At 38.5% G+C, this 27,442-nt stretch overlaps 2 protein-coding genes across 5 annotated transcripts in view; both read right to left on the bottom strand.

Annotated features, from left to right (window-relative positions):
• LOC140223884 (uncharacterized) overlaps positions 1-27,442 on the bottom strand; it is a 526,084-nt gene that overhangs the window by 191,700 nt on the left and 306,942 nt on the right. The gene's annotated exons all lie outside the window — the stretch shown is intronic.
• LOC109037896 (uncharacterized) overlaps positions 1-27,442 on the bottom strand; it is a 65,472-nt gene that overhangs the window by 6,146 nt on the left and 31,884 nt on the right. For 3 of the 4 annotated variants that reach the window (XM_019052750.2, XM_019052751.2, XM_072296340.1), the window contains 5 exons: positions 27,037-27,289; positions 15,327-17,633; positions 12,995-13,162; positions 7,518-7,591; positions 2,110-2,179 (listed from right to left, as the gene is read on the bottom strand). In XM_019052750.2, coding sequence (XP_018908295.2) covers positions 2,110-2,179; positions 7,518-7,591; positions 12,995-13,162; positions 15,327-17,633; positions 27,037-27,289 — 2,872 coding nt within the window. The remainder of the gene's footprint in view (positions 1-2,109; positions 2,180-7,517; positions 7,592-12,994; positions 13,163-15,326; positions 17,634-27,036; positions 27,290-27,442) is intronic. The other variant, XM_019052752.2, reaches the window with a different exon arrangement.

The raw sequence follows: 27,442 nt of genomic DNA, 5'->3' as shown, positions 1-27,442 counted from the left end.
CATAAATGAAATCTACGACCAAAATTACATGAGAAATGATACCTCACTTGCCATGTCACGTAAAAATTTCAAAAATCCACCCTCCTGTCCTTCAAATTTAGCCGCCATCTTGAAATTTGAGCACCCCCATCGACCGGAGGGCTTTTATGATTCCATAAATGAAATCTACGACCAAAATTACATAGGGAATGATACCTCACATGAACCTATAAGCGCATTTTAATAATTCACCCTCCTGCCTTTCAAAATTAGCCGCCATCTTGGATTTGGGGCTTCCCCTTTGACCGGAGACTTTTTTGACCTAATTTCTGAATTTTACGACCAAAATTACATAGGGATTGATACCCCACACGTCCAATTGATCCAGATTTTCTAATTATTTAAATCTAAATAGTTTATGAGAACATTAATATGTGAAATTAAAAACAACTTCAATTATGAGTTTTTGGATTATTAAAGGCGATTATTAAAGACACTATATGCACATTTTAAGAAACCGAAATCCCAGAGACCATTATGGCAGCCATTTTGAAATTTAGGCCTTTTAGGAGGGGTGTCCCAGGGTCGGATCGTTGTAAACTTTTGGTATGTTTTTCAGGAGGACCTACTGGTGACGTTTACATAGGAAAAGTTTGTTAAGCAATTTGTTCCGAGTCAAATCGTATTTCTCTCTGACTGAGCTTCAAAGAAAGCAATTCAACTAACAATTTTAAGTACCGTAATATGGGGTGAATGGGGACAGTTTTTTATACAAATACACTTCTGTGGCCTACTGATTTCGAGAATTCGGTTTTTTTTTTAACAGGAAGATGTTACGTTGTAAGACCTTTACGTTCCCCCAAAATTTTGGTGATACGAAAATTTCAACTATTTTAATTTTGTTGTTTTACCTACTGTCCCTATTCAGCCTCCACTGGGGTGAATAGGGACACCAGCAGATTTCAATTTAAATAAAGCGTTGTTCCCACTCTGCCAACTGGAGAGTGAATGGAGACACTACCTGAGTTTTAAAAAACAGTGAAATTCGAATCTGAATTGGAAAAACATGTCTTTAATTAACAAAAATTAAATAGTAAGAAGCAAACAGGTGACAATTGTCCTTTGCGTCCTGATCATTGTGAGATCTGAAAGATAAATTCCTCAATTAAACCAGGGCAGTATTCAAAAGCCTCAGAATATGAAATAGGTACATAAAAGTATTCCAAAGGATGTGATAAGAGGCGGAAAATTTCAAAGAAAGCCCCTCCCCAGTGTCTGAATCTATGATACTCCTAACTGCTCGTTTTTTGGAGAAAAATATTTTTTAAACCACCTAAATATCGAGCAAATTTCATCATTTAACAACAAGGTGATAAACAAGGTAACTAATGATGTCAAAATGTGATAACATAAAAAAAAACTTTTCTTTAATTCGTGATCCACTTGCATGGGACGTTATCACGCTTGTTTTACCGCTTTTTTTCAAGGTCTGGTTTTGAGGTTATGTTGACATTTTATGTTTTCACTAAACAACACTGATTACACCGGTTGAGTAAAGAGGATGCCAAACTATGCATTTTCGGAAAAAACGAGTTCTGTAGGTGCCAAAATTACCGAGTTATGACTGAAGAACGGAAATAAATCAAAATTGTCCCTATTCACCTGTCTGTCCCCATTCACCCCATATTACGGTATGTACATGAAGGAAACCATCTTTGATGTCCTACATTTCTTCTAACAAAAGATTAGTCTGAAGAGATGGGAAAACCAATTCCAAATGGAAGTCAAATCACAGCATAAGCAGTCTCTTAGATTACGAAAGCTCGGGAGTATACCATGAAAAAAATTATCTTAAGGTGTGGGTTGTGTATGGCTAGAATTGCTTACTTCCACAGTGTGTGACGCACTGCTGTGAGAAAGGAGGGATATGCTACCCTGGGAACGACGTGCTGCTGTTGGATCAATGTGCTCCCCTCAGAACAATGTGAATTTCAAAAATCATTAATACGTCATTAATTTGTTCACAAATACAAAAATTATTTGCGATTAAAATTTAACTTCAATTAAATCATCACAGATCTTTTGTTTGATGGTAATAAGAGTCAACTTGTTGAATAAACAAATATTTACCTTTTACAGACAAGGTCGCTGCTACTTTATCGAGATCTATACCCGGTGCTTCTGACCAGTTTTCATATTCCTGGGGAAGAGGGGGAAAACCAAAAAAATTTTTAAAAAACTCAAAATTTCAACTCGAGTTTTTGAGATGTGTATACAGCTGTGTCCAATTTAAAAAATGAACTTGTTTAGAGAAAGAACACACAGGATAGTTATAAAGGTATAAAATAATAGAATTATCATAATATAATCCTTTTGGACTTAAAGGCCAAAAATGAAAAGAAATACATTTACTACAAAACTGAGAATTTTCCTCCTGTTTTGTATACCAAGGCATTTTCAGACAAAGGACTAGTAGCCTGTATGCTATCATCTGATACTAATTTGATTTTTTTGTGCCTGAAAGGACAAGATACGATTTTTCCTCGCACTTTTGATAGGGCTACTTGTCCATATTTTTTGCAACAGATGCAATAAACGACCTGAGTTTTTCCCATCATTTATACATTTTCTAGATTATCGATTTTTTATTTTCTTTTTCTTTAGAAGAAGAAGAAAAAAAATTTGAGACTGCAAAAACTGCATCTTTTGGCAAAGTTGATTTTTCAAAAACGATGATGAGCAAATATTGAGGCCATTTTTAGCTTCAACGGCAGAAAAACGGTGAGAATATCTGCATTCTTGTGGTATCCGGGGAAAAAATTTCCCCGTCCTTTCAGATGCAAAGCGATTGAATTTTCACTTTCAAGGTACTGTATGTTATTTGACTAGTAATAGCTAGGAACAATGAGAAAAATTTTCAGGCATGTCATAGATGTGTTCCTGTGTATTTCTAGCTGCTAAATTCGAACATGACCATGGTTTTTCTCTCTCTTGCACCAGTTTTTTTTTTTTAAATTCGTTTTTCGAGAGTCCTTTTTTTTTTGGAAAATCTCTTTTGCCCTGAGCACTGGTGGACTAGACGCTACAAAACACAGCAATTATTATCCATCACATGCCTGGTGATTCTTTTGAATGCAGACCTGAATAATTCATTGGGATGAGTTGAAATGACAAAATAACATATGAGGGGCTTGGAAGACAAGGCGCATAAGTGCAGTCAAAAAAAAAACACGAGTCTAAAGTTCTAGATTTTACTTGGACCCATCGAGTACTCCGAATACCTTCAAACTTTACAAGCGTTTGTTTCACACCTTCATGAGCATCTGAAATTTTCAGCTCAGTTGAGCCAAATTGAGGCCAGCAGTTGGGCTTAAAGTGACGGTAAGTCGCACTTATCCCGCGTCCCTTCTAAACGAAAATTGCACCTATTCCATTCCCTGCTTTCTCCTTGTCAAATGACTTCCAAAAAAAATTGCTTGGTATTCTGATAGACCTTACCTTCAACTACCAAAAAACATGCACAACTCAATTTTGATTCAAGACATATTTCTGAGCACACGATTTTATTTTTGTTTCCATCCTTCCTTTTTCAACGGGGAAAACCCAAAATGGTCTGGATTTCTGTTCATCCTTCGCCTTTCCTTCCTATTTTTATCTACTGTGCTTTAGTGAGGTCCAGTCATTCCCTTGTATCTCACCTGTTGAAATACAAGCATGACCAGCTATGGCATGCAACTGAGGAGGCTGGGCTCTAATCTCTACTCTTGAATTTCTAAACCTGCACTTACGCGCTTTGTCTTTCAAGCTCCACATTCGGATGTAACTTAATTTTAAAAAGTGGCATTTTCAAGTTAGCCCTGAGCTAAATTTGTGCTATGAGGTCTAAAAAGTAACCTCTCCAAAAAAAAGAAATTAAAAAATTTTACCGGAGGCGCAACGCCTGAAAAGGGCATAAGGTACAATTTGGACTTTTAGGCAATGTCACATACCAATCATATGTGCAATTGGCAAGTTAAGGAACCGTAGAAGCGTAAATTTCAAGCATTTTGGCGTATCTGCAAGCGTTTAGTCAGAGACGCCCTTCAAAAGGCATTCGCCGAGCCGGTCAGGTGGGCGTCACGTAACGTGTGGATGCCCCCAACCCCCCCTCCATGCATGTAACTTTTTTGCCTTTCACTGACGGGCTGCGGCACGCTAATGGTGGATAGGTTTTACTGGAAGGAAAAAAAGCAAAATTACACACGGTACAGTTAAAAATTATACCAAGATTAAGAAGCAAATCTATGGATGCACTTACTGCAGTTCTTCTGGATGATTAGCCACAACTTTCTGAGATCTTTTTTGTTTTTCTTTACACTTTCTCAGATACTTGTAACAGATTTTGGTAGTTTTCTTTATCTTTGATTATTATTATACCATTAAATTTTTGCATGGCTCTTTCTACCGTGTCGTTTACAACTTTCAAAGTACTTACTTCTTTCTTTGCTTCCAAGTAATCGGCTTGGTTAGGCTAAAATTTGGGATCTTTTTTTAAAAAAAACCGTCGGAAATACTTATTATACTGAAAAACTTTTTCCCGCTTTGAGTGAACAAATCACGAAACTTTTTTGGTAGTTCATGGGCAGAATAAGCGAGTCAAAGTGGCGGTCGTGGTAATCTTCCTTTTTGTAGTAGATCTTTGAAGCATGCTTTCTCTTAGTTCTGGCGGTATCCTGTCTTCAAATAAGGAATGAGGGGCTAAGGTCTCGCTGATATACTACAGATTACTTGGAAACAAAGAAAGTAGTAAGTGACTTGAAAGTTATGAACTACACGGCAGAAAGAGCCCTACAACACATGCAAAAATTTAATAGTATAATCACCAAAGATAAAGAAAACTACCTATCAAAATCTGTTACAAATATCTGAGAAAGTGCAAAGAAAAATAAAAAGATCTTAGAAAGTTGTGGCTAATCATCTAGAAGAACTGCAACAAGTACATCCATAGAGTTGCTTCTTAATTTTAGTATAATTTTTAATTGAATCGGCTCATGTGAAAACTGCTGATGTCATTTTTTTCAATTTTGAGATTTTTGGGTTAAAATACTCTTGGAGGTCAGACACACTCATTAATGTGGTGAAAATGTTTGTTCTTTAGGTTTGAACCCCTTTTCAGGGGGGGCCGTGGTCCAAAGCATGCAAAAACCGCTTATGTCCATCTCTTGTTATATGCCTCATAACACTGTATTACAAACCAAAATGAAAAAATGTCTCCTGGATGACACAAGGTGATCCTCATGCATTTTGAGGCGCTGAATTCGAATATGACCTCCGTTTTTTCCATCACCCTTCAATTTTCCGGAAAAGCCGATTTTACTCGGAAAAATGGCAATTTTTTGGAATTTTTGGTGTTTTACCGACTGTTACTCCCTGCAGAATGTAGGTGAAATTTTTCTCAGCTGCGAGTTACAATGCTACTGATGTCTTTTTAACTGCTGAATCCGAAAATGGCCTTTATTTTTCCCGTTCACCTCTCAGTTTCCGAAAAAGCGACTTTTTCACAAGAAAATAAGCAAAGAACCCCGCACAGAGCATGGGGTCAGCGGGGGAAAGTCGATGAAACTTTAATAAATTGATATAAAGTTCATATTTAAGGGAAAGCCAAAAAATTAGCTCACTTTTGCGAGTAGAAGCCGAGATATTCGCGATTGAACCCGGACAATTTTCTGTGCGGCGGAGGTAAAATTCTCCGTGTCGCCTTAACTTGCTTGAGCACTTCGGCCAGGAAACTCCCTCTCCCCACCAGGTAACTACGATGTTGCATTGTTTACACTCACTCCTTTGATTAGGACGTTCCGTTCGGGCTGTGCGATATGGAGTTCCCTGCCTCTCGCACCTCTCCCGTGTCGGCGCCGCCGCTGGTCGGTTTAATCTGAAATGTAGTTGCTGAAACAGAATTGACAGATGCGGGGAGAGGGAGGGAATACAGCATTCGCACCGGCCGAGCGCAAAAGCACCTATCTTTACGTGAGTGACGTGAGGTCTGATCGAGAACGCCGAACAACGAGAGGAGAGGGGACTCGGAATTCTTCCGCCATGCTGCGGCATGATAGAAAATAGTCCGGATTCAATTACGAATATCTCGGCTCCTACTCGCAAAAGTGAGCTAATTTTTTGGCTTTCCCTTAAATATGAACTTTATATCAATCTATTAAAGTTTCATCAACTTTCACCGAGAGCCGCTGACCCCATGCTCTATGCAGGGTTCTTCGACATAGATTTGTCGTAAAATGGAATTTGTTTTTATAAATTTTTTTGGATCCATGGTAGTGTGTTACTTACGTATTTTGATCTGCTGAATTCGAATATGACCTCGGTTTCTTCCTATCAACCTCCAGTTTTCTGGTAAAGCCGATTATTCCGAGCCTAAAATTGTGTATCGTAAAAGCTTCCCCGGACTTAAAGTGTAATGAGAATATATTTTAAATATGTCTCCGATGTGCTATGCATCAATTCCTTTGTATTTTGTACTGTTGAATTCAAATATGATCTCGGATTTTTCCGATCACCCATCCTTTTCCCGGAAAAATCACTTTTCCTAAGAAAACCCTCTTTTCAGGTATTTTTGCGATGATTTTCCTGTAAGTAGTTTCAGAAACTTTCCGAGATCTTCTTCAGGTATTTCTTGCTGTATTAAAAGGCAGTGACCTCGAATTTGACTTTCATTCATCTTTAACAACCTCCCGTTTTCTAGAAGGTCCCATTTTTCCGGGCCAAAAGCTTTCCCGGACTGTTCCCACTTCCAGCGAAATTCAAAACATTTTCCGCAGGTGTGACACATCGATTCTCATGTAATATGAGCTAAAAAACCTAAATATGACCAAAGAAATTCGTTGCAAAATTTTTTTAATTTCTTTTTCTTTTGGAGAGGTTACTTTTTAGACCTCGTAGCACAAATTTAGCTCAGGGCTAACTTGAAAATGCCATTTTTCAAAATTAAGCTACACCCTATCCTACATATGTATGACTTGCAATGAACCAAACTGTTCACAAGATCGGGTTGGCATTAGATCTCCAAAAGACAAATTTCTTCATCAAAATTTCATGTAAAACACATTAAACTTAACATAAAATATCTTAATTATTCATTACAGAGATAGTAAAGTTTGTAGTTTGTACCTCCAAGTCGGGGACAGTGGGATAGTCTCATAGTGTAACTAAGTCGAGCACAAATGCGCCTGAGGGGTCGGCAGAAGAGCAGATGAAAGACATGTGGTCTATCAAACATTTGCTGGCATTATTGTGTCCAGAAATATCAGTGTTACAGAAACAGTAACACCCCCCCCCCCCCAAAAAAAAAAAAATTCGAGAAGGGCACTTTTTTCAATCACAAAAAATAATAGTCCTTCCCCTCAAATGATCTTGCGAAATAAGGTGCGTATTTTAAATGGGAGTCCCATACACAGGCAATTACGGTATTCTGGATGGCTCATTTCCTTAGACCCGGTGAGTAAAGTTTCATAACATTTAGATTGCAAACATTTCAAAAGATTACTTACACTAGTTTTAGGCTGTTGACAAGATAGGTAATGATGATGGTTGTTGACGGATGGAGTTCTTGTGGGATCATCTGCTAAAAAAGAGAAAAATTAGGTTAATCTTTGTATGGTTTAGGAAATCACACTCAAGGAAAGCTGTACATGATTTTTACATCCGATAAAGATTTATATTTTTAGGAGAATGAAATTTTCATCTACAGCCAGGCCAGCTTATAATGAACTTGAGCAGAGATAAGAAACATTTTGGAAGGGTGGATCGTTTTTTGAAAAAGTTGTCAGATCGAAACGGGCAAGCGAAAATAGGTGCTCCATAAGGGTACAAACAAAAAAGCGAGAGGAACATTTTTTCGAAGTGATATCAAAACGACCCAATTTCCCTCTTGATGCCTGTGCAATATGCTGAACAAGTGAACACCCCCAAATTTTTCACGCAAAAAAATTAAATACTTATCGACAAGGTATGACAGCCTGGAACACCTTTTGATCCATCGCTTTAAAGGAGTAATATCAAAAAGGCCTAACTTCCATGAAATATGCAGGACAGACTCCTGAACCTTGCCGTATCATTGCGCTTATTCTGTGCTTTCACCTTCATCCTGCCGGATACTTTGACTGCCTCCTCTGTTATGAATGTTTATGAACGTTGACTTTATAAATTCTGGAGAGGCCAGGTCTGCGTCACACTTGCCAGAATGTTGGGACATACCGATGAATCAAGTTTTTTTTGTACGTGCTGCCCGGCCCATTCTTATTTTTTTTTCGAATTTTTTTCCGATTTTATGACGGTTTTTTGTGTCCTTAAAAGAAAATAATTCATCACAGTTTTCAGAGGGATCTCTTTGATAACTAAACGAGGAGGTATACTAAGGGTCAAGTAATGATCCGTGTCTCTTATAAGCGATGAGTCGGGAGGTTTCGAAGAAGTTTACTCCAATTGGTGGGCATATTTCAGGGAAGTTTGACCGTTTTGATATTACTCATTTAAAGCGATGGATCAAAAGGTGTTCCAGGCCGTCATACCTTGTAGATGAGTATTTAATTTTTTTGCGTGAAAAATTTGGGGGTGTTCACTTGTTCAGCATATTGCACAGGCATCAAGAGGGAAATTGGGTCATTTTGATATCACTTACTTTTAAATGATGAAACCAAATGGTCCTGTCGTCATATGTATGGGATATCTCATTTCATTTTTATGCATTTTTTTTTATTATTTCCAATAGGTATCTATTGAGTTTGTTATGGATTGTGCTGAAATTTTGTCCAAAAATTTAATTTTTGTTTTTAGGGGAATTGAGAAGTACGTCGCCGAATTATCAAGCGGAGCTTCAAGAACTCGTCTGTTTTGGTAATCACTTGTGAACGGAAAATCCCAAATTCACCCGTTCTGGGGTCGAAGTACTAAAAGAGTCGCGGCGGCGCACATTGGTTCCCAGACCCGCTCTAGGTGGCATTAATTCGAAAAAATGAATTTTGGAAAAATTAAAATTTGACACCACAGATTGATAGTGCATACTCTCGAGAGTAACTTGGCCAAATATCATGAAGATTGGATCACTAATAAGGAAATGATGAGCACCTAAAGGTGAGGCCGCGAGGTACTTTCGGGCGGACTCGCACCAGTTTTCAGTGTTTACTGTCAGGTCCTATGATTTGAAGTTCATCACACAGAAATAGATGCAAATGTGAAGTGTTCTGTTATGGTGTATCAAAAATGTAAGGAATGCTAAAGGTTTATACGTTCTTACTATCTTTCAAAAACGTGTCTATACATCTAGACAAGCCGTTAGACAAAGCGTTATTTTCTACTAATTCCAAGCAAATTTTTACAAAAATGGCTCTAGATGAATGTCTTGCGCCGGTTCGCACGCATACAGACCTACTGTAGTAGTTAGTACTAACCCTAAACTTGATTTTAGTGCAATAAAATTCTGCGCATACTTGCGTCCCTGGGGGTTAGGGCACTTCGAATTTCCAAAACCGGCTTTCAAAAAATAAAGAATTGACACACTAAGGAGCTTACTGCAGACCTCAGATCCTTGGGAATATGAATACTGCATTTTTTACAGGTCATGTGGGTTCTCAAGTCTTCATAATCGTTAGGATGATTATTTTTTACTTTGTCTATACCTCTAGAGAAGCCCATAGACTTACCACAGCTCCGGTTTTTTGACTGGAAATTTTACAATTATGACTCAAAATAAAGGCCCTGCGTAAGTTCGCACACGTGCAGACCGACTGTAGTAGTTAGTGCTGACCCTACACTTGATTTCGGAGCAAAAAAACCCTGCGCATACTTGCGTCCCTGGAGGTTAGCACACTTTGAATTTCCAAAACCGGCCTTCGAGAAATGAAGAAAATTGACACACTGAGGAGGCTTACTGCACTACTGCAGACTCCAGATCTTTGAGGACTGCATTTTTTGCACATCACGTGAGTTCTCAAATCCTCACAATCATTGGGATGATTATTTTTCACCTTGTCTATACCTGTAGAGAAGCCCATAGACTAAAGACAGTTCCCGTTTTTTGACTGGAAATTTTACAATGGACCACTAGACAAGGTACGAATTTAAGCAATCTGATACATGTTTCTTAACCAGAATTTCACGTAGAACACGATTCTTACAACGGAAATTACTGAAACCAACTCCTAACGAAGATATTAACGTTTTTATTTCACATTGGTTACAACGAATTTGAACTGCCCGCTCACAAGAAACTCAAAGCTCTACGCGAGTCAAATCGCGCACTACAACGGTTTCTGCAAGCCTCTCAATCGAGCAATGTTCATTTTCCACCATGTGTTGTTCAAACTATAAGCAATTTGCTACAGCTGAGCCAAAGCGTCAAGACTGAGGTTGCCAGATGTTTACATCGCAGAGACTGTCATGATAACGTTTAGAGCGCGATGTGAATCACGTAGAAAATTGAGTTTTAATGAGCGGGTGGTTTGAATTCACGCATCAAGAATCATCAAATATCTTCGTAAGGAGTTAATTTCGGTAATTTTCTATGTGCGCATCGTGTTCTACGTGAAATTTTAGTAACGAAACATGTATCAGAATGCTGAAATTCGTACCTTGTCTAGTGGTCCATTATGGCTCAAAATACAGAACACGTGGGTTCTTAAATCCTCTCAATCGTTTAGATAATTGTTTTTCACATTGTCTGTACCTTTAGAGAGGCCCATAGACATAGCACTGTTCCACAGAAAAGGAGCTTACTGCACTCCTCGCGCATTATTCCGTGATTGTATGAGTAAATGTCCTCTAACTTAACAACAAATGCTTATTTCTTTCTTGGTTCATGATTTCTTCGTGTTTTTATTCTCTCAGGTTTTTAAGGCTCTGAAATCATCGCAAGCTCACAACTTTGTTTAAAAAAGAAAAAAAAGCAAGTGTGACACCTCACTCTTTTTGATGCGCAATAAAATATTATACCGATGAATATTTTCCTGCTCTTACAGACAGTAATCATTTTTCTTTCAAAATACTTTGTTATTAATTTTGGTTTCTGCTTTCCTTCATTGAGTGAATATACTTCTTGTTCAAGTAAAATATTTATGTTACGTATGTTTAAATTGCCGCGTATAATGAATTTAAATGTATTTTTTGAATTGTAGACGAAGATCGAATCTTAATTCATAGTTATTCTGATAACATAATAATTCTGATAGCATAATTGTACCATTAAATTACAAAGCTTCAAAATTTCTGTTGGTTTTAAAGCGCGGCGAATCAAGAAATCAGCGAGCATTGAGGTTCAAATAAAGTTCTTCTTACGCTGATTTGTCAACACTGTATGAACAACTCGAATAGTGGGATAAGCAGTTTTCTTTGGTACTGGAATTTATTTTCCTCAGGGAAACCACAACATTTAGGAGGTATATTTTACCAGATAATACCAATTCCTGGTTCACAAAATTATACAACATTGCCCCCCCCCCCCCATAAAAAAATTTGTAATTAGAGGACAAATTCTCGTAAATTCATCGATAGTTTTTGATGATAAATCAAAAAAGGTTGAAAAATATATCAGTCCAGGAATTAAGCCATGTTAAAATATTATTAATGTAGTATAAAGTATGAATTTTCAAGCTAAATGCAAATTTACCACCCTATGCTAAATGATACAGTCAAATTGACTTCAAATTCGTAATTGGCGACCCAAAGAACCCCTAGTAACATATATAACATGTCATCATCAGTGATATTCTAATTAATGCCACCTAGATGACCTAGATCGGGCCCTGGAACCAATGTGCGGCATAATAGAGAATGGGATACAAATTCATGCAGTATATGACAATCAAGTAAATTCATTCAAAATTTGATACTTAAAGGAAAAAATATTTGGAGTTTTTTGGCCTTCTATTGCTTTGCTGGCATATCTTTTCTGGCTAGTTTCCAGGAAGTTTTCCCCGCAATATCCTCTCATTACTTGGGCCAGGATGGCTTTCGATGGTGCGGTACTTTCTTCGAGATGTTCCATTCCTCGAGTTATGCCAGAACAGTTCTCACCTTTTCTTTCAGTACACTTTACCTCAGTTCTTCTTCATTTTTCTCCTCCTCAATAAGGGAGTTCTAGGTCTGTGTGTTGGTTTGCCTAGCTGCCTTGGGTCCTGTCCTAGAGATGGATCTCTTTTAAATTTTTTTCGATGTTACTTCACTTCACCATCTTCAACTTCTTTTCTTTCACTTCGTCTTTGGACGTGGCACATTGTGACACTCTACTGAAAGGCTCATTATTTTCCAAGTGGTCCAGTGATGTAAACCACCGGCTCGGATTTCCTTGAAATTGTTTTTGGTGAAAAGTACTTTAAAGTTATGAGCCTATGCAAATTTTTTGGTCTTAAATCTTTCAAAGATGGAAAATATTTCAATTTTTGCTGTTTTGGTCTCCAATTTACCTAGTCACCTACCAAAAAAATTCATATTTCTGCAAGAAATGCATTGATATTTGTCAAAATTTCAGAATTGACTTGTCAAGATACTTGAATTAAAGGAGAAAATGCCCCATGACCTTTGCTTCTTTCTGAGACTATCAAGAAGAGTCATGTTGTCAAATTTTGGCTTAAAATACATTTTAGCACTAAATGATGTCACTCAAAGGCAGGGCAAAAACTAAACTTTTCTTTTCACAGAATTACACCTCAAAGTATGTATATCTGCATGTATACCTAAAATCTAAAATTAACGGTTCCTTGAGTGCTCCTACTTATATTTTGGACTTATTTAAAAACAACAGCTGGTCTGAACCACTCTGATGCAACATTTTTACAAATTTTGATAAAGTTAGATGAAGTGAAGTGGAAAAATTGAAATTAAGGTGATTTATCCCAGTTTCTGGCATGGCCACACTAGCATGCATCATATTGCATCGATTACGTAAAAAATCGCGACAGATTTTGTAATCAATACCTGTTTCAATGGAAAAATTTCTCAATTCTTCTGACATTAAGCAAAGTTGAGCACCTACCTTTAAATGCGTTCCAGTTTGTAGAGGATTGGGGGTGGAGGCTGGTTTCAACCAAGCTACCCCGAGATATTACAACACTTGCATTTCGTTTAACTCTGTTGTTGAAGGAACTGGAAGCTGCACCACACAGAGCCAAGTCATCTCTTGAGCCATGCCTCATTCGAACCCCTGCAAAATAAACCAATCACGTGGAAACAAACGATAGGGTGGCTTGTTTCTTACTTCCTTTCAAATTAAAAAGCAGGTACTAAAAGACTGGTGCTTCTAATTATCATGGTTAAGACCTTTCTTCAAATTTTAATGTGGAAGTATTGACATTCACCGACCCTACAAGGATGATTCCTCCTCTCTAACACGGGACGCATTCCAGTATTTATCACAGTATTTGAACACGTTTGAATGATATCAAGAAAGATATATTGTCATCTGTTGCCTGAAAACTTAGAAGGTAAATGCTGATAGTCATTTTCAAAGTTTCTGATCTGGATGTGAAATGTCTGAATGTCTGTTTTGGATCTTAAGTGTTCGAAAGTTGGCTGCCCTTAAGAGCCCAAATGCCTTTATGAAACAATCTGCCCATACTCTCCCTTTAAAGGTACTCTACCAAATAAGAAAAAGAAACAAATCCTTCACTTGAAACGTTATCATTTCTGCTATTAAGAAAGCAGGAATAAGTCAGAACATTTGTAAAAAAAAATGTGAAACTCAAAAAATCAAAAGGAAGCAAACGGTCACAATACAAAGGGTGTCCCAAAAGTAAGTAGACTGATGCTGCCATTTCAAAACTAAGCTACCTAGCAACTTGATCTTGGTCTCATTTGAAAGATCTAATCCTACTCTATTAATTGAGACCAAGATCAACTCATTTGAATAAAAATTCAACAAGTTATGACACTGTATGTAAGGGGTGTACATGCGCCGCCTACAAGTTTTTCATAAAAAGTGTTTATTTTCTGTTTCCTTTTGTCTCTTCCACATAGCGAATGCATTTCCTTCACTGTAAACTGCTTGCTAATACCAGAAGCAACATAGCAACAGGGTATGGTCGTGTTTAGACTTGAACCGTCGTCATGGTAACGAGATAAGACGGACGTTATTCGTAACGCATATCGAGTGTTTTCGCCGGCATGCAACAGTTTTGCACTGCGCGCGAGCGGTTTGCTTTGATGATTTTTTGAATTTTACCCGTGAATTTTTGGAAAGCAAAGGTACCTATTAGACTTCTAAGACATTCGCTATACAGCCCAGATCTTGCTCCATGCAATTTCTGGTTGTTACCTACTCTTAAGAAGGAGCATCGCCGTTAAAGATTCAGGACCAAGGAAGAAATCAAGACGGCTGTCCAAAAAACCTTCAAAAAATTTCCCCAGGAAGAATTTGAGCAGACTATGCTCGTGAAATGGGAGGAAAGGATACACAAGTGTATAAACAACAATGGAAAATACTTTGAGAAGCAATCTGATAATCTGGTGGAGTCTGACGATAGCGGAAGTGAAGACTAATTTCGGTAAGAATAAATTTTTGTTAAAAACCCGTAGGCGGCGCGCATACACCCCTTACATACAGTGTCATAACTTGTTGAATTTTTATTCAAATAAGTTGATCTTGGTCTCCATCAATAGAAGAGGATTAGATCTTTCAAATGAGACCAAGATCAAGTTGCTAGGTAGCTTAGTTTGAAATGGCAGCATCAGTCTACTTACTTTTGGGACACCCTTTGTAATACAGATAAAGCCCCTCCCCCCCTTCGCAGTGAAGTTATAGGGGGTTCATAAAAATGTAGAAAAAGACATAAGGGAAAGCTAAAAAAATGACTGTCAAAAACATTTTCTTCAATACACTAAATATTTGCAACTATACTACTTTTTTTACAAAATTGCAAAATATGCTATCAAGGAAACCGGCATATACCTAACTTAGAACCAGGAGATTTATTTCGTATGAGGTAAATTGTGAATTTACGAGTAATAACAACGAGTAAGTTGAAATCATAGGTTAGCTGCTCGTTGGGGCCCTAACTTTCATTGAGGAGGGATTGGCAAGGGCATCTGATGGATTTTCAGAGATTCATGTCTGTTCATATTCTCTCTCTAAGGATACTCTAATATTTGGTACATGGAAGCTCTCCTGCCCCCCTAATTTAACATCATCACTCTACTTTCCAGCTCCCCGTCTGTTCTCAAAAAGCAGAGGGGGGCGCTAACATGGCGAGATCAATGGGATTTTAATGCAATTTTACCTCAAAATAGTTTAGTGAGTTGACAGAACCTTTTGTGTACACTGAACCAAAGAAAGTAGGACCTTGCAGATAAGAAGCTAAATTTTTACTCACCTGTTGGATCGGGAAACTTCTTTAGGTTTGCGATCAAATGTTGAGGCTTACTCCTGCTTGATTTGGCAGTCTTATCAGCTGGTCCTGATATTGGATTGTATCCGCATCCAGACTGTTTTGTACTTGGTGCTAAATATGGCTTCTGAGGCTCAACGATGGGTATATTTTGAGGTGAATGATTCATTGATTGGGAAGAGGTGAATACATTGCTGTATCTATGATCAGGAGGTAGGGCACGGGCATTTGATACACTGGGTTGCCTAACAGGACTTAGAATTTCACAACTGTTTGGAGGCGTGCTGCTACCAAGATGATGAGGGCTTGTAAGGACACTACAGATACTGGCTTTGATTGGGTTTGGACGGTTTCTGAGAGCATCACAGCTTTGCAGTTCTGAAAGATTTGTGTTACTAACAACACTACTGGCACAAGCAGTTTGGTAAGAGGGCGGAAACAGAGGTCTGTTTTTCAATATGGTGGGATTAGGCAGCATCTTTGGGGATGTTCTCAACCTGGGTCCGATTGATGGAATGAGATACGGTTTGGCAGTACAGTCGGTTTCTTTCATTGGTATATTGCCTTGTGACAGTCTTTTGTTTGAGCCGGAATCTAAATAGTTTTGAATGACTGGATCACTTTTTCTAAAATCAGGATTTATTCGCGGTTGCCTAACAGTCCTCTCCATTGATGAGCTGCTTGAATAGCCAGACGAAGTTGATTTTGATGCTTGAAGAGGAAACGTGTTGCTGACAAATGCTTGGCGCATGGTTTTCCCTTTCTTGGGCGACTTCTTTAAAGCATCTTGAGACTCTGAGATCTCTTCTTGGGATATTTTCAGTTTTGATGGTGGAAATGAAAAGAACGAATTGGTATCTTGCAGCAAATTTGTAGAAATTGATTCAGATGAATTTCTTCTTGTGACAGCTGACTGAGACAGTTGCTTCTCATGTTTCAGCACACTTCCCTCACCTGATTTGAGTAATAGGTTTGATTTACAGCTCATGTTAGAATACACGTCGTTTTGTTGTGGACTCACGGCTGGACTGGAATGTGAAGGAGTCTTATTTGAAGTTAAAACTGGCATGTTTTGATACAGAGGGGAATTTCCAGGAATACCTGGTTCCAGTGAGGCTGAGTTACTGGCGCTGTTAGAGGAAAAATGTTCATTTGACAATGAGCTATGAGGGTGACTATGTTTGTGGCTAGAACCTGTTTTTGAGGGGGAAAATACCTTAGAGATTATAGGCGAATATTTTACTAAATTACTCCCATTTGCTCTCATGTCCAATGCAGTGTAACTTCTGACTAAAGAAGGCTTCTTTGGCACATTCAGGATATCTGTTTCACATTCACTCAATTTAGTATTTTCATTGAGACCTTTAATGACAGCTTGACAAAAACTATTGCGTCTCTCCTTCACTCGAGAGACTACTGCTGTCTCACCAATTTTTGAGCTTTTTCCGCCGAAAAGATACTGTCTACAATCTTGAAGGAATTTTCTTGTTTGTTCGTCTAAGAGTAAATCTATTCTACTGGTTTGTTCATGGACTTGACCAATAGTTCTTGGTGCCTCATCTCCTTTGTTAACAATGGATTCTAAGCTCAGACTTTTTTCTCTGAGGACATTGGCTGTACTACTAGATGCCATACATTCCCTGCTACAAATAATATCACAGGTATTGGGTTCTGTATGCTTCTTGTCAGATGACAAAGAAGTCAATACATTCCACTCGTCACTTCTGATGGCCTTCATTGACTTACTTCTCCTTATCTGAGCAATAAATTTTGACTTGCCACTACTGTGGGCTTTGATTACTGTCTGTGACCTTTTCTTTGAATGTTTAGGGGAGACTATTGGATGAACAGTTGCAGTTTGATGATCATTAGCAGCTAAAATATTTGGGAGCTGCCCTGGAGTTAAATTTAATCTAGCTGGTTTCAGCCTTTTCGTTTCTGGAGTAAGAGCTTTTTCCTTCCCATCCAGACCAGACTTATGAACTGTGCCGACTGAATGACTCCGAGACATGGCTGACTGTTTAGCAGTACTACACCTTCTATCACGGCCACTTTTTTCACAAGAAGCTTTTAGTTTGGTAGTTTTTACTCCATGTTTTGATGTATTTTCGGCACAGCTGGACCCCACATTTTCACAGCTTGATTCACCCTGTTCTACCAACCTCTGCTTTTCTGACAAGTTTTCAACTTCTTTCTCTTCTTTAGATGCAATGTGTGGAATCCTTTTCTTACTTGGAAGCAGAGGAGCTGAAATTGAGTTTCCTGAGTTTTTCTCTGTTTCATCTTGTTTTTCTGTAAATACGAAAAAGGAAAAAGAGGATCTCTGTAGAGTTTTAAATTAGAAAATGATAAAATGCTATTAAAGTGTACTGATTTGGTTGCCCTCTTTTCAGCAGCCGCAATGACACTCAAGACAAGAATTTAACCTGCTGACTGAACTAACTACTCAGAGCAATCAGTCAACTAGGCATTGATGTTTCCAATATTTTGATTGTTCTGCAACAGATTGCATTCTCTTGAAACCTGAAACTTATTTTACATAGTAATTTATTGCATTGCCACCGAATTTCCATATAATTGAATCCGACATAACCTTTACTTACTGTTTTTCATTCCTCATGTTTGTGAGATTTTAACAGCAATAAATTAAGGATGTAAGATCTTTGTCTCTAAATGTTTGCTCTCCTTTTCCGATGAACATATTACTGATAGTTAATGCTTTGATTCTCTGCCTGAGGGAATGAGTTTAGAATTTTTTTGAAGTTTTCAAAGACACTGATTTAATTGTACGTTCTACAAGGTTTGAAAATGTTTAACTGAGATACCAATATAAAACTTTGTGGCAGGATATTTACAAGTCAAATATAATAAAAACAATTTTGTATACTCACTTGTGGTAAATTAATAATGTGGGATGCGTTTCGGTGCTTAGGGCTCCATCCTCGGCTGGCAGCAAACTCTGCGTAATTAATTGACCGCAAGTGAGTACACAAACATTTTTCACCAATATGAACTTCAAAGGTTTTCAAGTGCTCATTTTTCATTCACTGGGTAATTCTCTACTATCGTTAGTATTTCTGACCCTGCAGCTTTTCAGCCATCATTTTACAAAGGATTTTAAGTCAATCGTTTTTTTTTAAAGCAGGATGTTTGTGTGAGCTTAAAACATTCACTTAGACACCACGAGAAGTTCTTCATTTTTCGGCGGAAGCAAAATACGGCAGAAAATCTCACCTCTGTCCCAGTCACCCACCATTTTTTAAAATGTAAACAATGGCAGAGGAATAAAATGTGAACTCAAAAATCGGGAGCAGTCAATTTTCATTCACTCAAACCCCCTACTTTAGTTTTTACCAAGACTTGTGGAGTGAGTAAGGCATTAGGTGACCAAAAATCGACTCCGGTGGCATGTCACCCACTTTTCAGCTTACATTCTTTCCCAGGTGTCTGATTCGCGTTTCTGCCACCTGCAGTCCTGTTTGATAAGTATGTGCGTTTATAATGGTCAAAGTTGTGACAGCGGTGTATTAAGAACTCAAAATTGTTCACATGAAGGGATTGTGATGCATTACACGTGGTGGTTTATGCTGGCAGAAAATAGAGTCTACTATTGTAAAAAAAACGTGCTTAACTATGTCCGCCTTCCAATTTCCATAAAAACCGAGTCATTTCTTCAGCAATTTGTTTTATTACACATAATGTTGATCCCTGCAAGGTTTTCATGTTGTTAAGGCAATTATAAAGATTTTCTTCTACTTTGAAATCAAAACAAGCAGAATTCTCACCTCTGTCCCAAATTCCACCAGGACAGGGGTGAATTTGAAACTTTTATGAAGAATTATTCGATTAATTGCCAAAATGGAGGTACATACAGTGCCGGGTATCCTCAAAACTGAAATCCAGCATGCATACCGAAAGCAGAAACCCTTGTGAGACCCAATGTTTGGAAATGTCAGGTATTGTTGAGGCTTGTAAAAGAAAAATTCGAAACATCTGAGTTGCTCTGAACCATGAGCTCTTCCTAATGCACTATCCTGGCTTCTCGTACGAGGTCTGTTAGATTAGAAACCAGATTTTGGTGATAACTAGCCCAAAATGCGTCCGAATCAGGTTTTCTCGAACTTCCCTGATAGGTGGAAATATACTTGAGAACGCTATGTTCACAAATTTGAAAAATCCTAATTAGCTTTGTTGGTATGTGGCTTGAAGTAAGTCAACCTCGTGGATGTTCTGCGATTTTTATGTTTGATCAAACTTGTCTCTCTTTTTTCGGTCTTGCACTACATTTTTCAACCCACAAAGATGATTGGAGTTTTGTCTCCATATCGTATCTGTACGCTCAAGTATTGTCACCGAAAATTATTCTATCCAAAAAAGTAGGGTCATCGTTAGAACGTTCAAGCGACTAAAGAGAAATTGACATTCGGTTGAATTTTTATTTAACGGACAACAATCAAGGGGCAAGTGTACCTGAAATTCAAAGCATGTCTACATATTCTATCAAAATTGTATGTACAGAGCCTTTAGTCAGAGAGCCAGACGACTTTGAGTGACAAACTCGGGATACATGTTTTGACCCCCTAAATCGATAGCCTTGCATGCACTGAAACGGAAAATGTTTGTCTGCCGCCCTCTAGCCTGTGCCATCACCCTCATCTAGGCCCTCAAAGTGGTCCAAAAAACACCATCTGGTGACAAACTCCTGACGCTCGGCAGACAAGTCTATTATTAAAGATCATACCCAGGGTGACTAGAAAAACTTTGTCTGCCGCCTTCTAGCCTGTGCCATCACCCTCATCTAGGCCCTCAAAGTGGTCCAAAAAACACCATCTGGTGACAAACTCCTGACGCTCGGCAGACAAGTCTATTATTAAAGATCATACCCAGGGTGACTAGAAAAACTTTGTCTGCCGCCTTCTAGCCTGTGCCATCACCCTCATCTAGGCCCTCAAAGTGGTCCAAAAAACACCATCTGGTGACAAACTCCTGACGCTCGGCAGACAAGTCTATTATTAAAGACCATACCCAGGGTGACTAGAAAAACTTTGTCTGCCGCCTTCTAGCCTGTGCCATCACCCTCATCTAGGCCCTCAAAGTGGTCCAAAAAACACCATCTGGTGACAAACTCCTGACGCCTAGTGTGGTTGCAGATGTACTCCTGTGAGCAGCTTGTGTAATAAAGTTTGAATGATACATCATTCTCTTCGTTTTTTCGTGTAGAATCCGATTTTCGATGTTGTCGAGTCCAAAAATGATGCTGGTGCCCCCAATTCAAGATGGCGCCCAAAATGGCCGCCCCGGGGGTCAAAATTCCAAAATTTGAGAATATTGTCGAGTTTGGTATCCATTTATATGTAATTTTGGTCGTAGAATTCATATCTGGTGTCAAAAAATAATTTCAACCCCTTAGGGTCCGTCAAATCCAAGATGGCGGCCAAAATTTCAACTTTAATGATAATTACCCAAGATGCACCTTTCACTGTCGAATGACGTGTCTTCATTTATGTTAATTAGGTCAGAAAACCTACAAGGGAGGTCTACAATGCCACTGCACCCTATGGAGGGCCAGGGTTCACCCCCTCCTACCCCCAATATGGCCGCCGCGGAGGGCATAAATAGTGACATTCTCTCAGAACGTCATAGTAGGTGTCCATTCCTATGTAATTTGAGGCGTAAATTCCAAATTTCAAGTCATAAATCGCAAATGTGAGACTTGCAATGGCTTATACCCTATATGGGGCCAGGGGAACCCCCTCAACCCCCTCTTCTTTCTAATATGGCTGCCATGGGGGGCATAAATAGTGAAATTCTCTCAGGACGTCATGTGAGGTGTCGATTCTTATGTAAGTAGAGGCTTATATTCCGAATTCCAAGTTGAAAATCGCAAATTAGAGGTCTGGAATGCCATTTCACCCTACGCGGGGCCAGGAGCAGCCCCCTACCCTCTTCAAAACGGTCTCCAGGGGGGGCATAGTTGCAGTGAAATTCTCTCAAAGCGGCATGTGAGGTGTCGATTCTAATGTAAATAGAGGTGTAGATTCGGAATTTTAAGTCAGAAATCGTCAATATCTCAAAGTGACAAAAACACTTAAGTATGGCAATCGCTCTGGCCTTCATCTTGGAATAAAGAATGCATCTTGGGTTGGGTTCAGTTATGTCGAAAAAGCTGGAAATGAATCGGATAATTTAATGGTGATTGACATATTTCACCGGTGTTCTTTTTCAAATGTACACAGAGGATTCATATTGGTTTCTGGTTCTTTCATTATTAGATAACTGGATAATAGATGGTTCTTTTTGTAATCGATTTTCTTCTAGCAGGAGCGTGCGTTTTGTTGCAGATAACGCAGGAAACTGTAGGTGTCGCTTCTACTAGGAGACGAAACCCTGCGCTACAAAAAGCACTCAATTATCCAGTTGTTTTAATTGCAATTAAACTGAGTGCGTTCATAAACAATAACATAGGAACTCTGAATGCAGATACATACTTCGTCGGCAAAAAAATTATATTTTTGTGGGAATTTTTAAAAATGAAAAAAACAGACGCCCATCTGAGTCCTTTGCGTACATAGAAAAAGAATACGCGTGAAATTTGTCAATTACCATTAAAATCACCAATTCATTTCCAGCTCTTTCGACAAAAATGAACCCAAGCAGCATTTTTAGTCCAAAATGTAGGCCAAAGCGGTTGCCATATATAAGTATTTTCGTCACTATGGGATATTTATATGATTTGACTTGTGATTCGAAATCCACGTCTCAGATTAAAAACAAATCGACACCTACTATGCCGCTTTGAGAGAATTTCACTGTTCCTATGTGGGCGAATATTGGAATAGCGGATATTTCAGGGTGAAAAAAGTCGATAAATCAAGTTCATAATTTCCCTTGGAAGTTATGTGTTTTCATAATTCTGGACGATTTCTGGGATCTGAAAACGTATATGGTCCCAATGTTATGAATCGACACCTCACATGACGTCCTGAGAGAATTTCACTATTAATGCCCCCCATGGCAGCCATATTAGAAGGAAGAGGGGGTTGAGGGGGTTCCCCTGGCCCCATATAGGGTATAAGCCATTGCAAGTCTCACATTTGCGATTTATGACTTGAAATTTGGAATTTACGCCTCAAATTACATAGGAATGGACACCTACTATGACGTTCTGAGAGAATGTCACTATTTATGCCCTCCGCGGCGGCCATATTGGGGGTAGGAGGGGGTGAACCCTGGCCCTCCATAGGGTGCAGTGGCATTGTAGACCTCCCTTGTAGGTTTTCTGACCTAATTAACATAAATGAAGACACGTCATTCGACAGTGAAAGGTGCATCTTGGGTAATTATCATTAAAGTTGAAATTTTGGCCGCCATCTTGGATTTGACGGACCCTAAGGGGTTGAAATTATTTTTTGACACCAGATATGAATTCTACGACCAAAATTACATATAAATGGATACCAAACTCGACAATATTCTCAAATTTTGGAATTTTGACCCCCGGGGCGGCCATTTTGGGCGCCATCTTGAATTGGGGGCACCAGCATCATTTTTGGACTCGACAACATCGAAAATCGGATTCTACACGAAAAAACGAAGAGAATGATGTATCATTCAAACTTTATTACACAAGCTGCTCACAGGAGTACATCTGCAACCACACTAGGCGTCAGGAGTTTGTCACCAGATGGTGTTTTTTGGACCACTTTGAGGGCCTAGATGAGGGTGATGGCACAGGCTAGAAGGCGGCAGACAAAGTTTTTCTAGTCACCCTGGGTATGGTCTTTAATAATAGACTTGTCTGCCGAGCGTCAGGAGTTTGTCACCAGATGGTGTTTTTTGGACCACTTTGAGGGCCTAGATGAGGGTGATGGCACAGGCTAGAAGGCGGCAGACAAAGTTTTTCTAGTCACCCTGGGTATGATCTTTAATAATAGACTTGTCTGCCGAGCGTCAGGAGTTTGTCACCAGATGGTGTTTTTTGGACCACTTTGAGGGCCTAGATGAGGGTGATGGCACAGGCTAGAGGGCGGCAGACAAACATTTTCCGTTTCAGTGCATGCAAGGCTATCGATTTAGGGGGTCAAAACATGTATCCCGAGTTTGTCACTCAAAGTCGTCTGGCTCTCGGACTACTTCAGAAATATTACACTATTCAGCAAGCTCAAAACGACCAATTTCGAGCACTTTTGCTCGCATTTCTTCCATGTGACAGTTGTCAGTTGCCTTTCATGGTCGAATCCTGTGGTCCTCATCTTCCACGAACTTCTGACCAGTTTTGAATCGTTTAACTCACTCAAAACAGCTAAAATAGCTCCTATAATGATCTTGGTGAACTTTACTTGGCATACCAATGTTTAATTTCGCAATAAGCCAAAAGCATTGAATCTATTTCATAGGAAAGGACCCTACAACAAAACGGCCAAATCGGCCTAAACACGGAATCGTACGATTTTCTCAGGGATGATAGAGGGTCTTCCCAGACACTCAAAACTGGTCATATTTTTTGCCTAACTGCCAGGGAAAAGGGGGGAGAGGGGGTCAAAGTCAAAACCTTTAAATTAGCATAACTTCTCAACGGTTTGTCGTAGAAAGATGATCTTGGTGTCAAAATTTCCAGAAAAATAAGAGCTTTCAGAATATATGTATGAAATTAATTAAATTTTAAAATTTGACCCACTTTTAGGGCATTTTACAAGGTCCCCCTTTCGTAAATTTTCGTTTTTGGAGATTTTCGGTTGTTCGGTTCGCACGGATCAAAACAAAAACAATTTCAAATAAAAGTAGAGCGTTTAAGCTTTAAAACGAGCCCAAGATGATCTTGGGGAAACGATTAGAAGCGGAGTTATAAGTCTTCAAAGTTGACGCGGCGCGCGGGAACCTTGTATGTTCCGAGTCTCAAGGTCACCTGCGCGCCCCGGATTGCCTGCAGGTTGCAAGTTTTTGTGTTTTTATGCTTCTGCAGGTCATTTTTAATGTAAATCATTCAATGAAGATAGAATAATCGAAATTTTTTAATTTTACGGGAGGAGCGAGAGGGGGCTTAGAGTATCAACCATTATGTCCATCATACCTCATTAAACATTTGCTGACGATGACGATTCTGCTCTTATAATTTAGAGGAAACCATGGACCCTCAGTTCAAATATACGTATGATCCATACAGAACTGAACCATTTAGAAATTATAACCCATTGATGCCAAATTTTGGGGTACCCCTAATTTTAAATTTTTTTAATTGAGCTTTAAGCTACAGCGCTTGACGGAACTCACTTGGTAAAGCCAAATAGTTTCTCGTTGAAGCAGACGAGCTTTGAGCTTCAAAACAAGTCTCAGTTATTCTTGAGGGGTCTATTTGAAACGCAGTTAAAATTTTTTGACGTTAATGTGGTGTGCCTCGCCGAAGGCCCATTGTGTAAAATTAAAAAATTCTAATAAAACTATCTTCATTGAATGATTTACATTAAAAATGACCTACAGAAGCATAAAAACACAAAAACTTGCAACCTGCAGGCAATCCGGGGCGCGCAGGTGACCTTGAGACTCGGAACATACAAGGTTCCCGCGCGCCGCGTCAACTTTGAAGACTCATAACTCCGCTTCTAATAATTTCCCCAAGATCATCTTGGGCTTTTTTTAAAGTTTAAAGGCTCTACTTGTATTTGAAATTGTTTTTGTTTTGATCCGTGCGAACCGAACAACCGAAAACCTCCAAAAACGAAAATTTACGAAAGGGGGACCTTGTAAAATGCCCTAAAAGTGGGTCAAATTTTAAAATTTAATTAATTTCATACATATATTCTGAAAGCTCTCATTTTTCTGGAAATTTTGACACCAAGATCATCTTGCTACGACAAACCGTTGAGAAGTTATGCTAATTTAAAAGTTTTGACTTTGACCCCCTCTCCCCCCTTTTCCCTAGGGGTTAGGCAAAAAATATGACCAGTTTTGAGTGTCTGGGAAGACCCTCTATCATCCCTGAGAAAACCTTACGATTCCGTGTTTAGGCCGATTTGGCCGTTTTGTTGTAGGGTCCTTTAACAAACATTAACTTAAAAACAACCGACTTTGTCGTCAGATCAGCACTTAGTACACACAGACCATAATCTGCAAAAAAGGCCGACTTAAAGCAATTTTTGCCAAATTTGGCGACTTTGAAGCACAAATTTTGTGAAAAATGATTGAAATTCGGATTCAGTGTCAAAAATTACACAGGGTACTGTAGAATTAATGCCACCTGATGTTTTTGAAGGCTAAAAGACCTATCTGACTGGACTTAACACGCACTTATAAGCACTGTTTTGCTCCAAAAAGCCCCTTATAAAATTGGCCATATCTCGGGAACAAAAAATTTCAATGCAAGGTATAAAGTATCGATGGATGCGAAATCAAACAAACTATCGATTAGACAACTTTTAATTCAAACCAAAATAGAGCCCTTTTGAAATATTTGCGACATTGTAAAAATTGATGAACTTAAAAATGGATAAATTGGCAACAATGTATGTTAAAATTTGTTTGTAATGTCATTATAAACATGGACATTTCTTTTAAAAATGCGAATTTTTAGGGAATTTTCGTTAAAACCGCGACTTTATAGCTTGATTTTAATGCCCTTTTCCGGCATTGTTTTGTTTTCAACTTTGCAACGCTGTAGCACGCAGGAAAAATTTTGGTGAACTTGGCATCGCCGGAAAAATGCGTGTTTGTAATAAGGAACAACATATCCAACTCTGTGAAAAATCCAGGAGGGGGGAAAAATCGCCGTTTTTTAATACCCCCCTTTCCAGAGCTGTGTGTATGTTGTGAATTACATTCGCAGTATTACAAAAATTTCATTGAATTTATCATAGCTCTTGACCCAGTCAAATGTGGGAGCTCACCTCTGTCCCATCCTGTATTTTGAACTTTACGTCTTCAAATTTTACTGTACCAACTTAAATGAGAATTGTGATTTCAAGTAACAAGTGGCCGGGTTAAGAGCAAAATAGTGTTTCAGACGTTTAAAGGTTTTGCAAAGAATCAGAAGAAAGAAAGTAAATATTTTTTTTAAAAAAAATAGGCTTTTTAAGCAAATATTCTGCCTCTGATGAAAAAATTCAGAGTTTTTGGAGTTCAATTGGTTTCTGGTTTGTAATAGGCATCTTGAACAATTTAAATTTTTGTTTAATTGACAACATACTGATGGTTTGGAGCATAGATAATAGAAGAGAAGTAGTGGGACGGAGGTGAGATTTTTTCTCGCTTCAAAATTTCTGCCGGCTGCGCGTCAAATTTTTTTAAAAAAAGTTGATCCGTCTGCTTTTCTAGGTCCTACCACACAACTAAATTCTAAACACAATACCTGCTACGGGCGATTCTGGAGTTCATTTTTTGAAAAAAATTATTCAAAAGTTAACGATAGCAGACAATTACCCACTGTACCCATTATTTAAGTACCACAAGAATATACAAAACAACCAAATGCAGACTCTAAAAGGATAAAATAGGTTCTGTGAGATATTTTGGGGCTCTTTTGCCTCCTTCAATGCAAGACATTGATTTTGATGACTAATAAATATTTCATTTGAAAACGTGTAGTGTAGCATAATTAAACAAAACCCCTTTTTTTCTTATATTCCTTGCAGATAAAACCAGTCATTAAGGTACAAAGGCATCCGTGAAATAAAGAGTTCAAATGATGGTTAAAATCACCTACCATTAACTTCAGCTTTTTCTTCTTGCGGGGCACTGACAAAATCGTAGATAGGATCTAAATCTTTGAAGAGTGGCATTCCATTACAGTCAATGTTCTCATACGGATGGGAATCAATTGTCTTTAACTGTTCTCGAAATAACTCTCGCACAGCTTGATGTACAAGAACATACTGCTCCTTCGTTTGGACCATTGCAATTCTCTGTTTTCGCATATTTCGTACCAAAGAAAATAGGCTGAAGTCTTGGGTCAATTTCTATAATTAAAAGAGAAAGTAATATCACTGAAACTATTACTGTTTTCCACAAAAAAATATTTTAAAAATTAAAAACAAACATTTTACAAGTCTTGAAGATAGCTTTTTAAATGTTAAATGAATGAGCCTTCACTTAAAAAAAAACCTCCACTT

The sequence above is a fragment of the Bemisia tabaci genome, chromosome 2 (genome assembly GCF_918797505.1).
Source record: "Bemisia tabaci chromosome 2, PGI_BMITA_v3".
NCBI lineage: Eukaryota > Metazoa > Arthropoda > Insecta > Hemiptera > Aleyrodidae > Bemisia > Bemisia tabaci.
The sequence above is the reverse complement of the archived record's forward strand: the minus strand, read 5'-3'. Positions and strand labels throughout refer to the sequence as shown.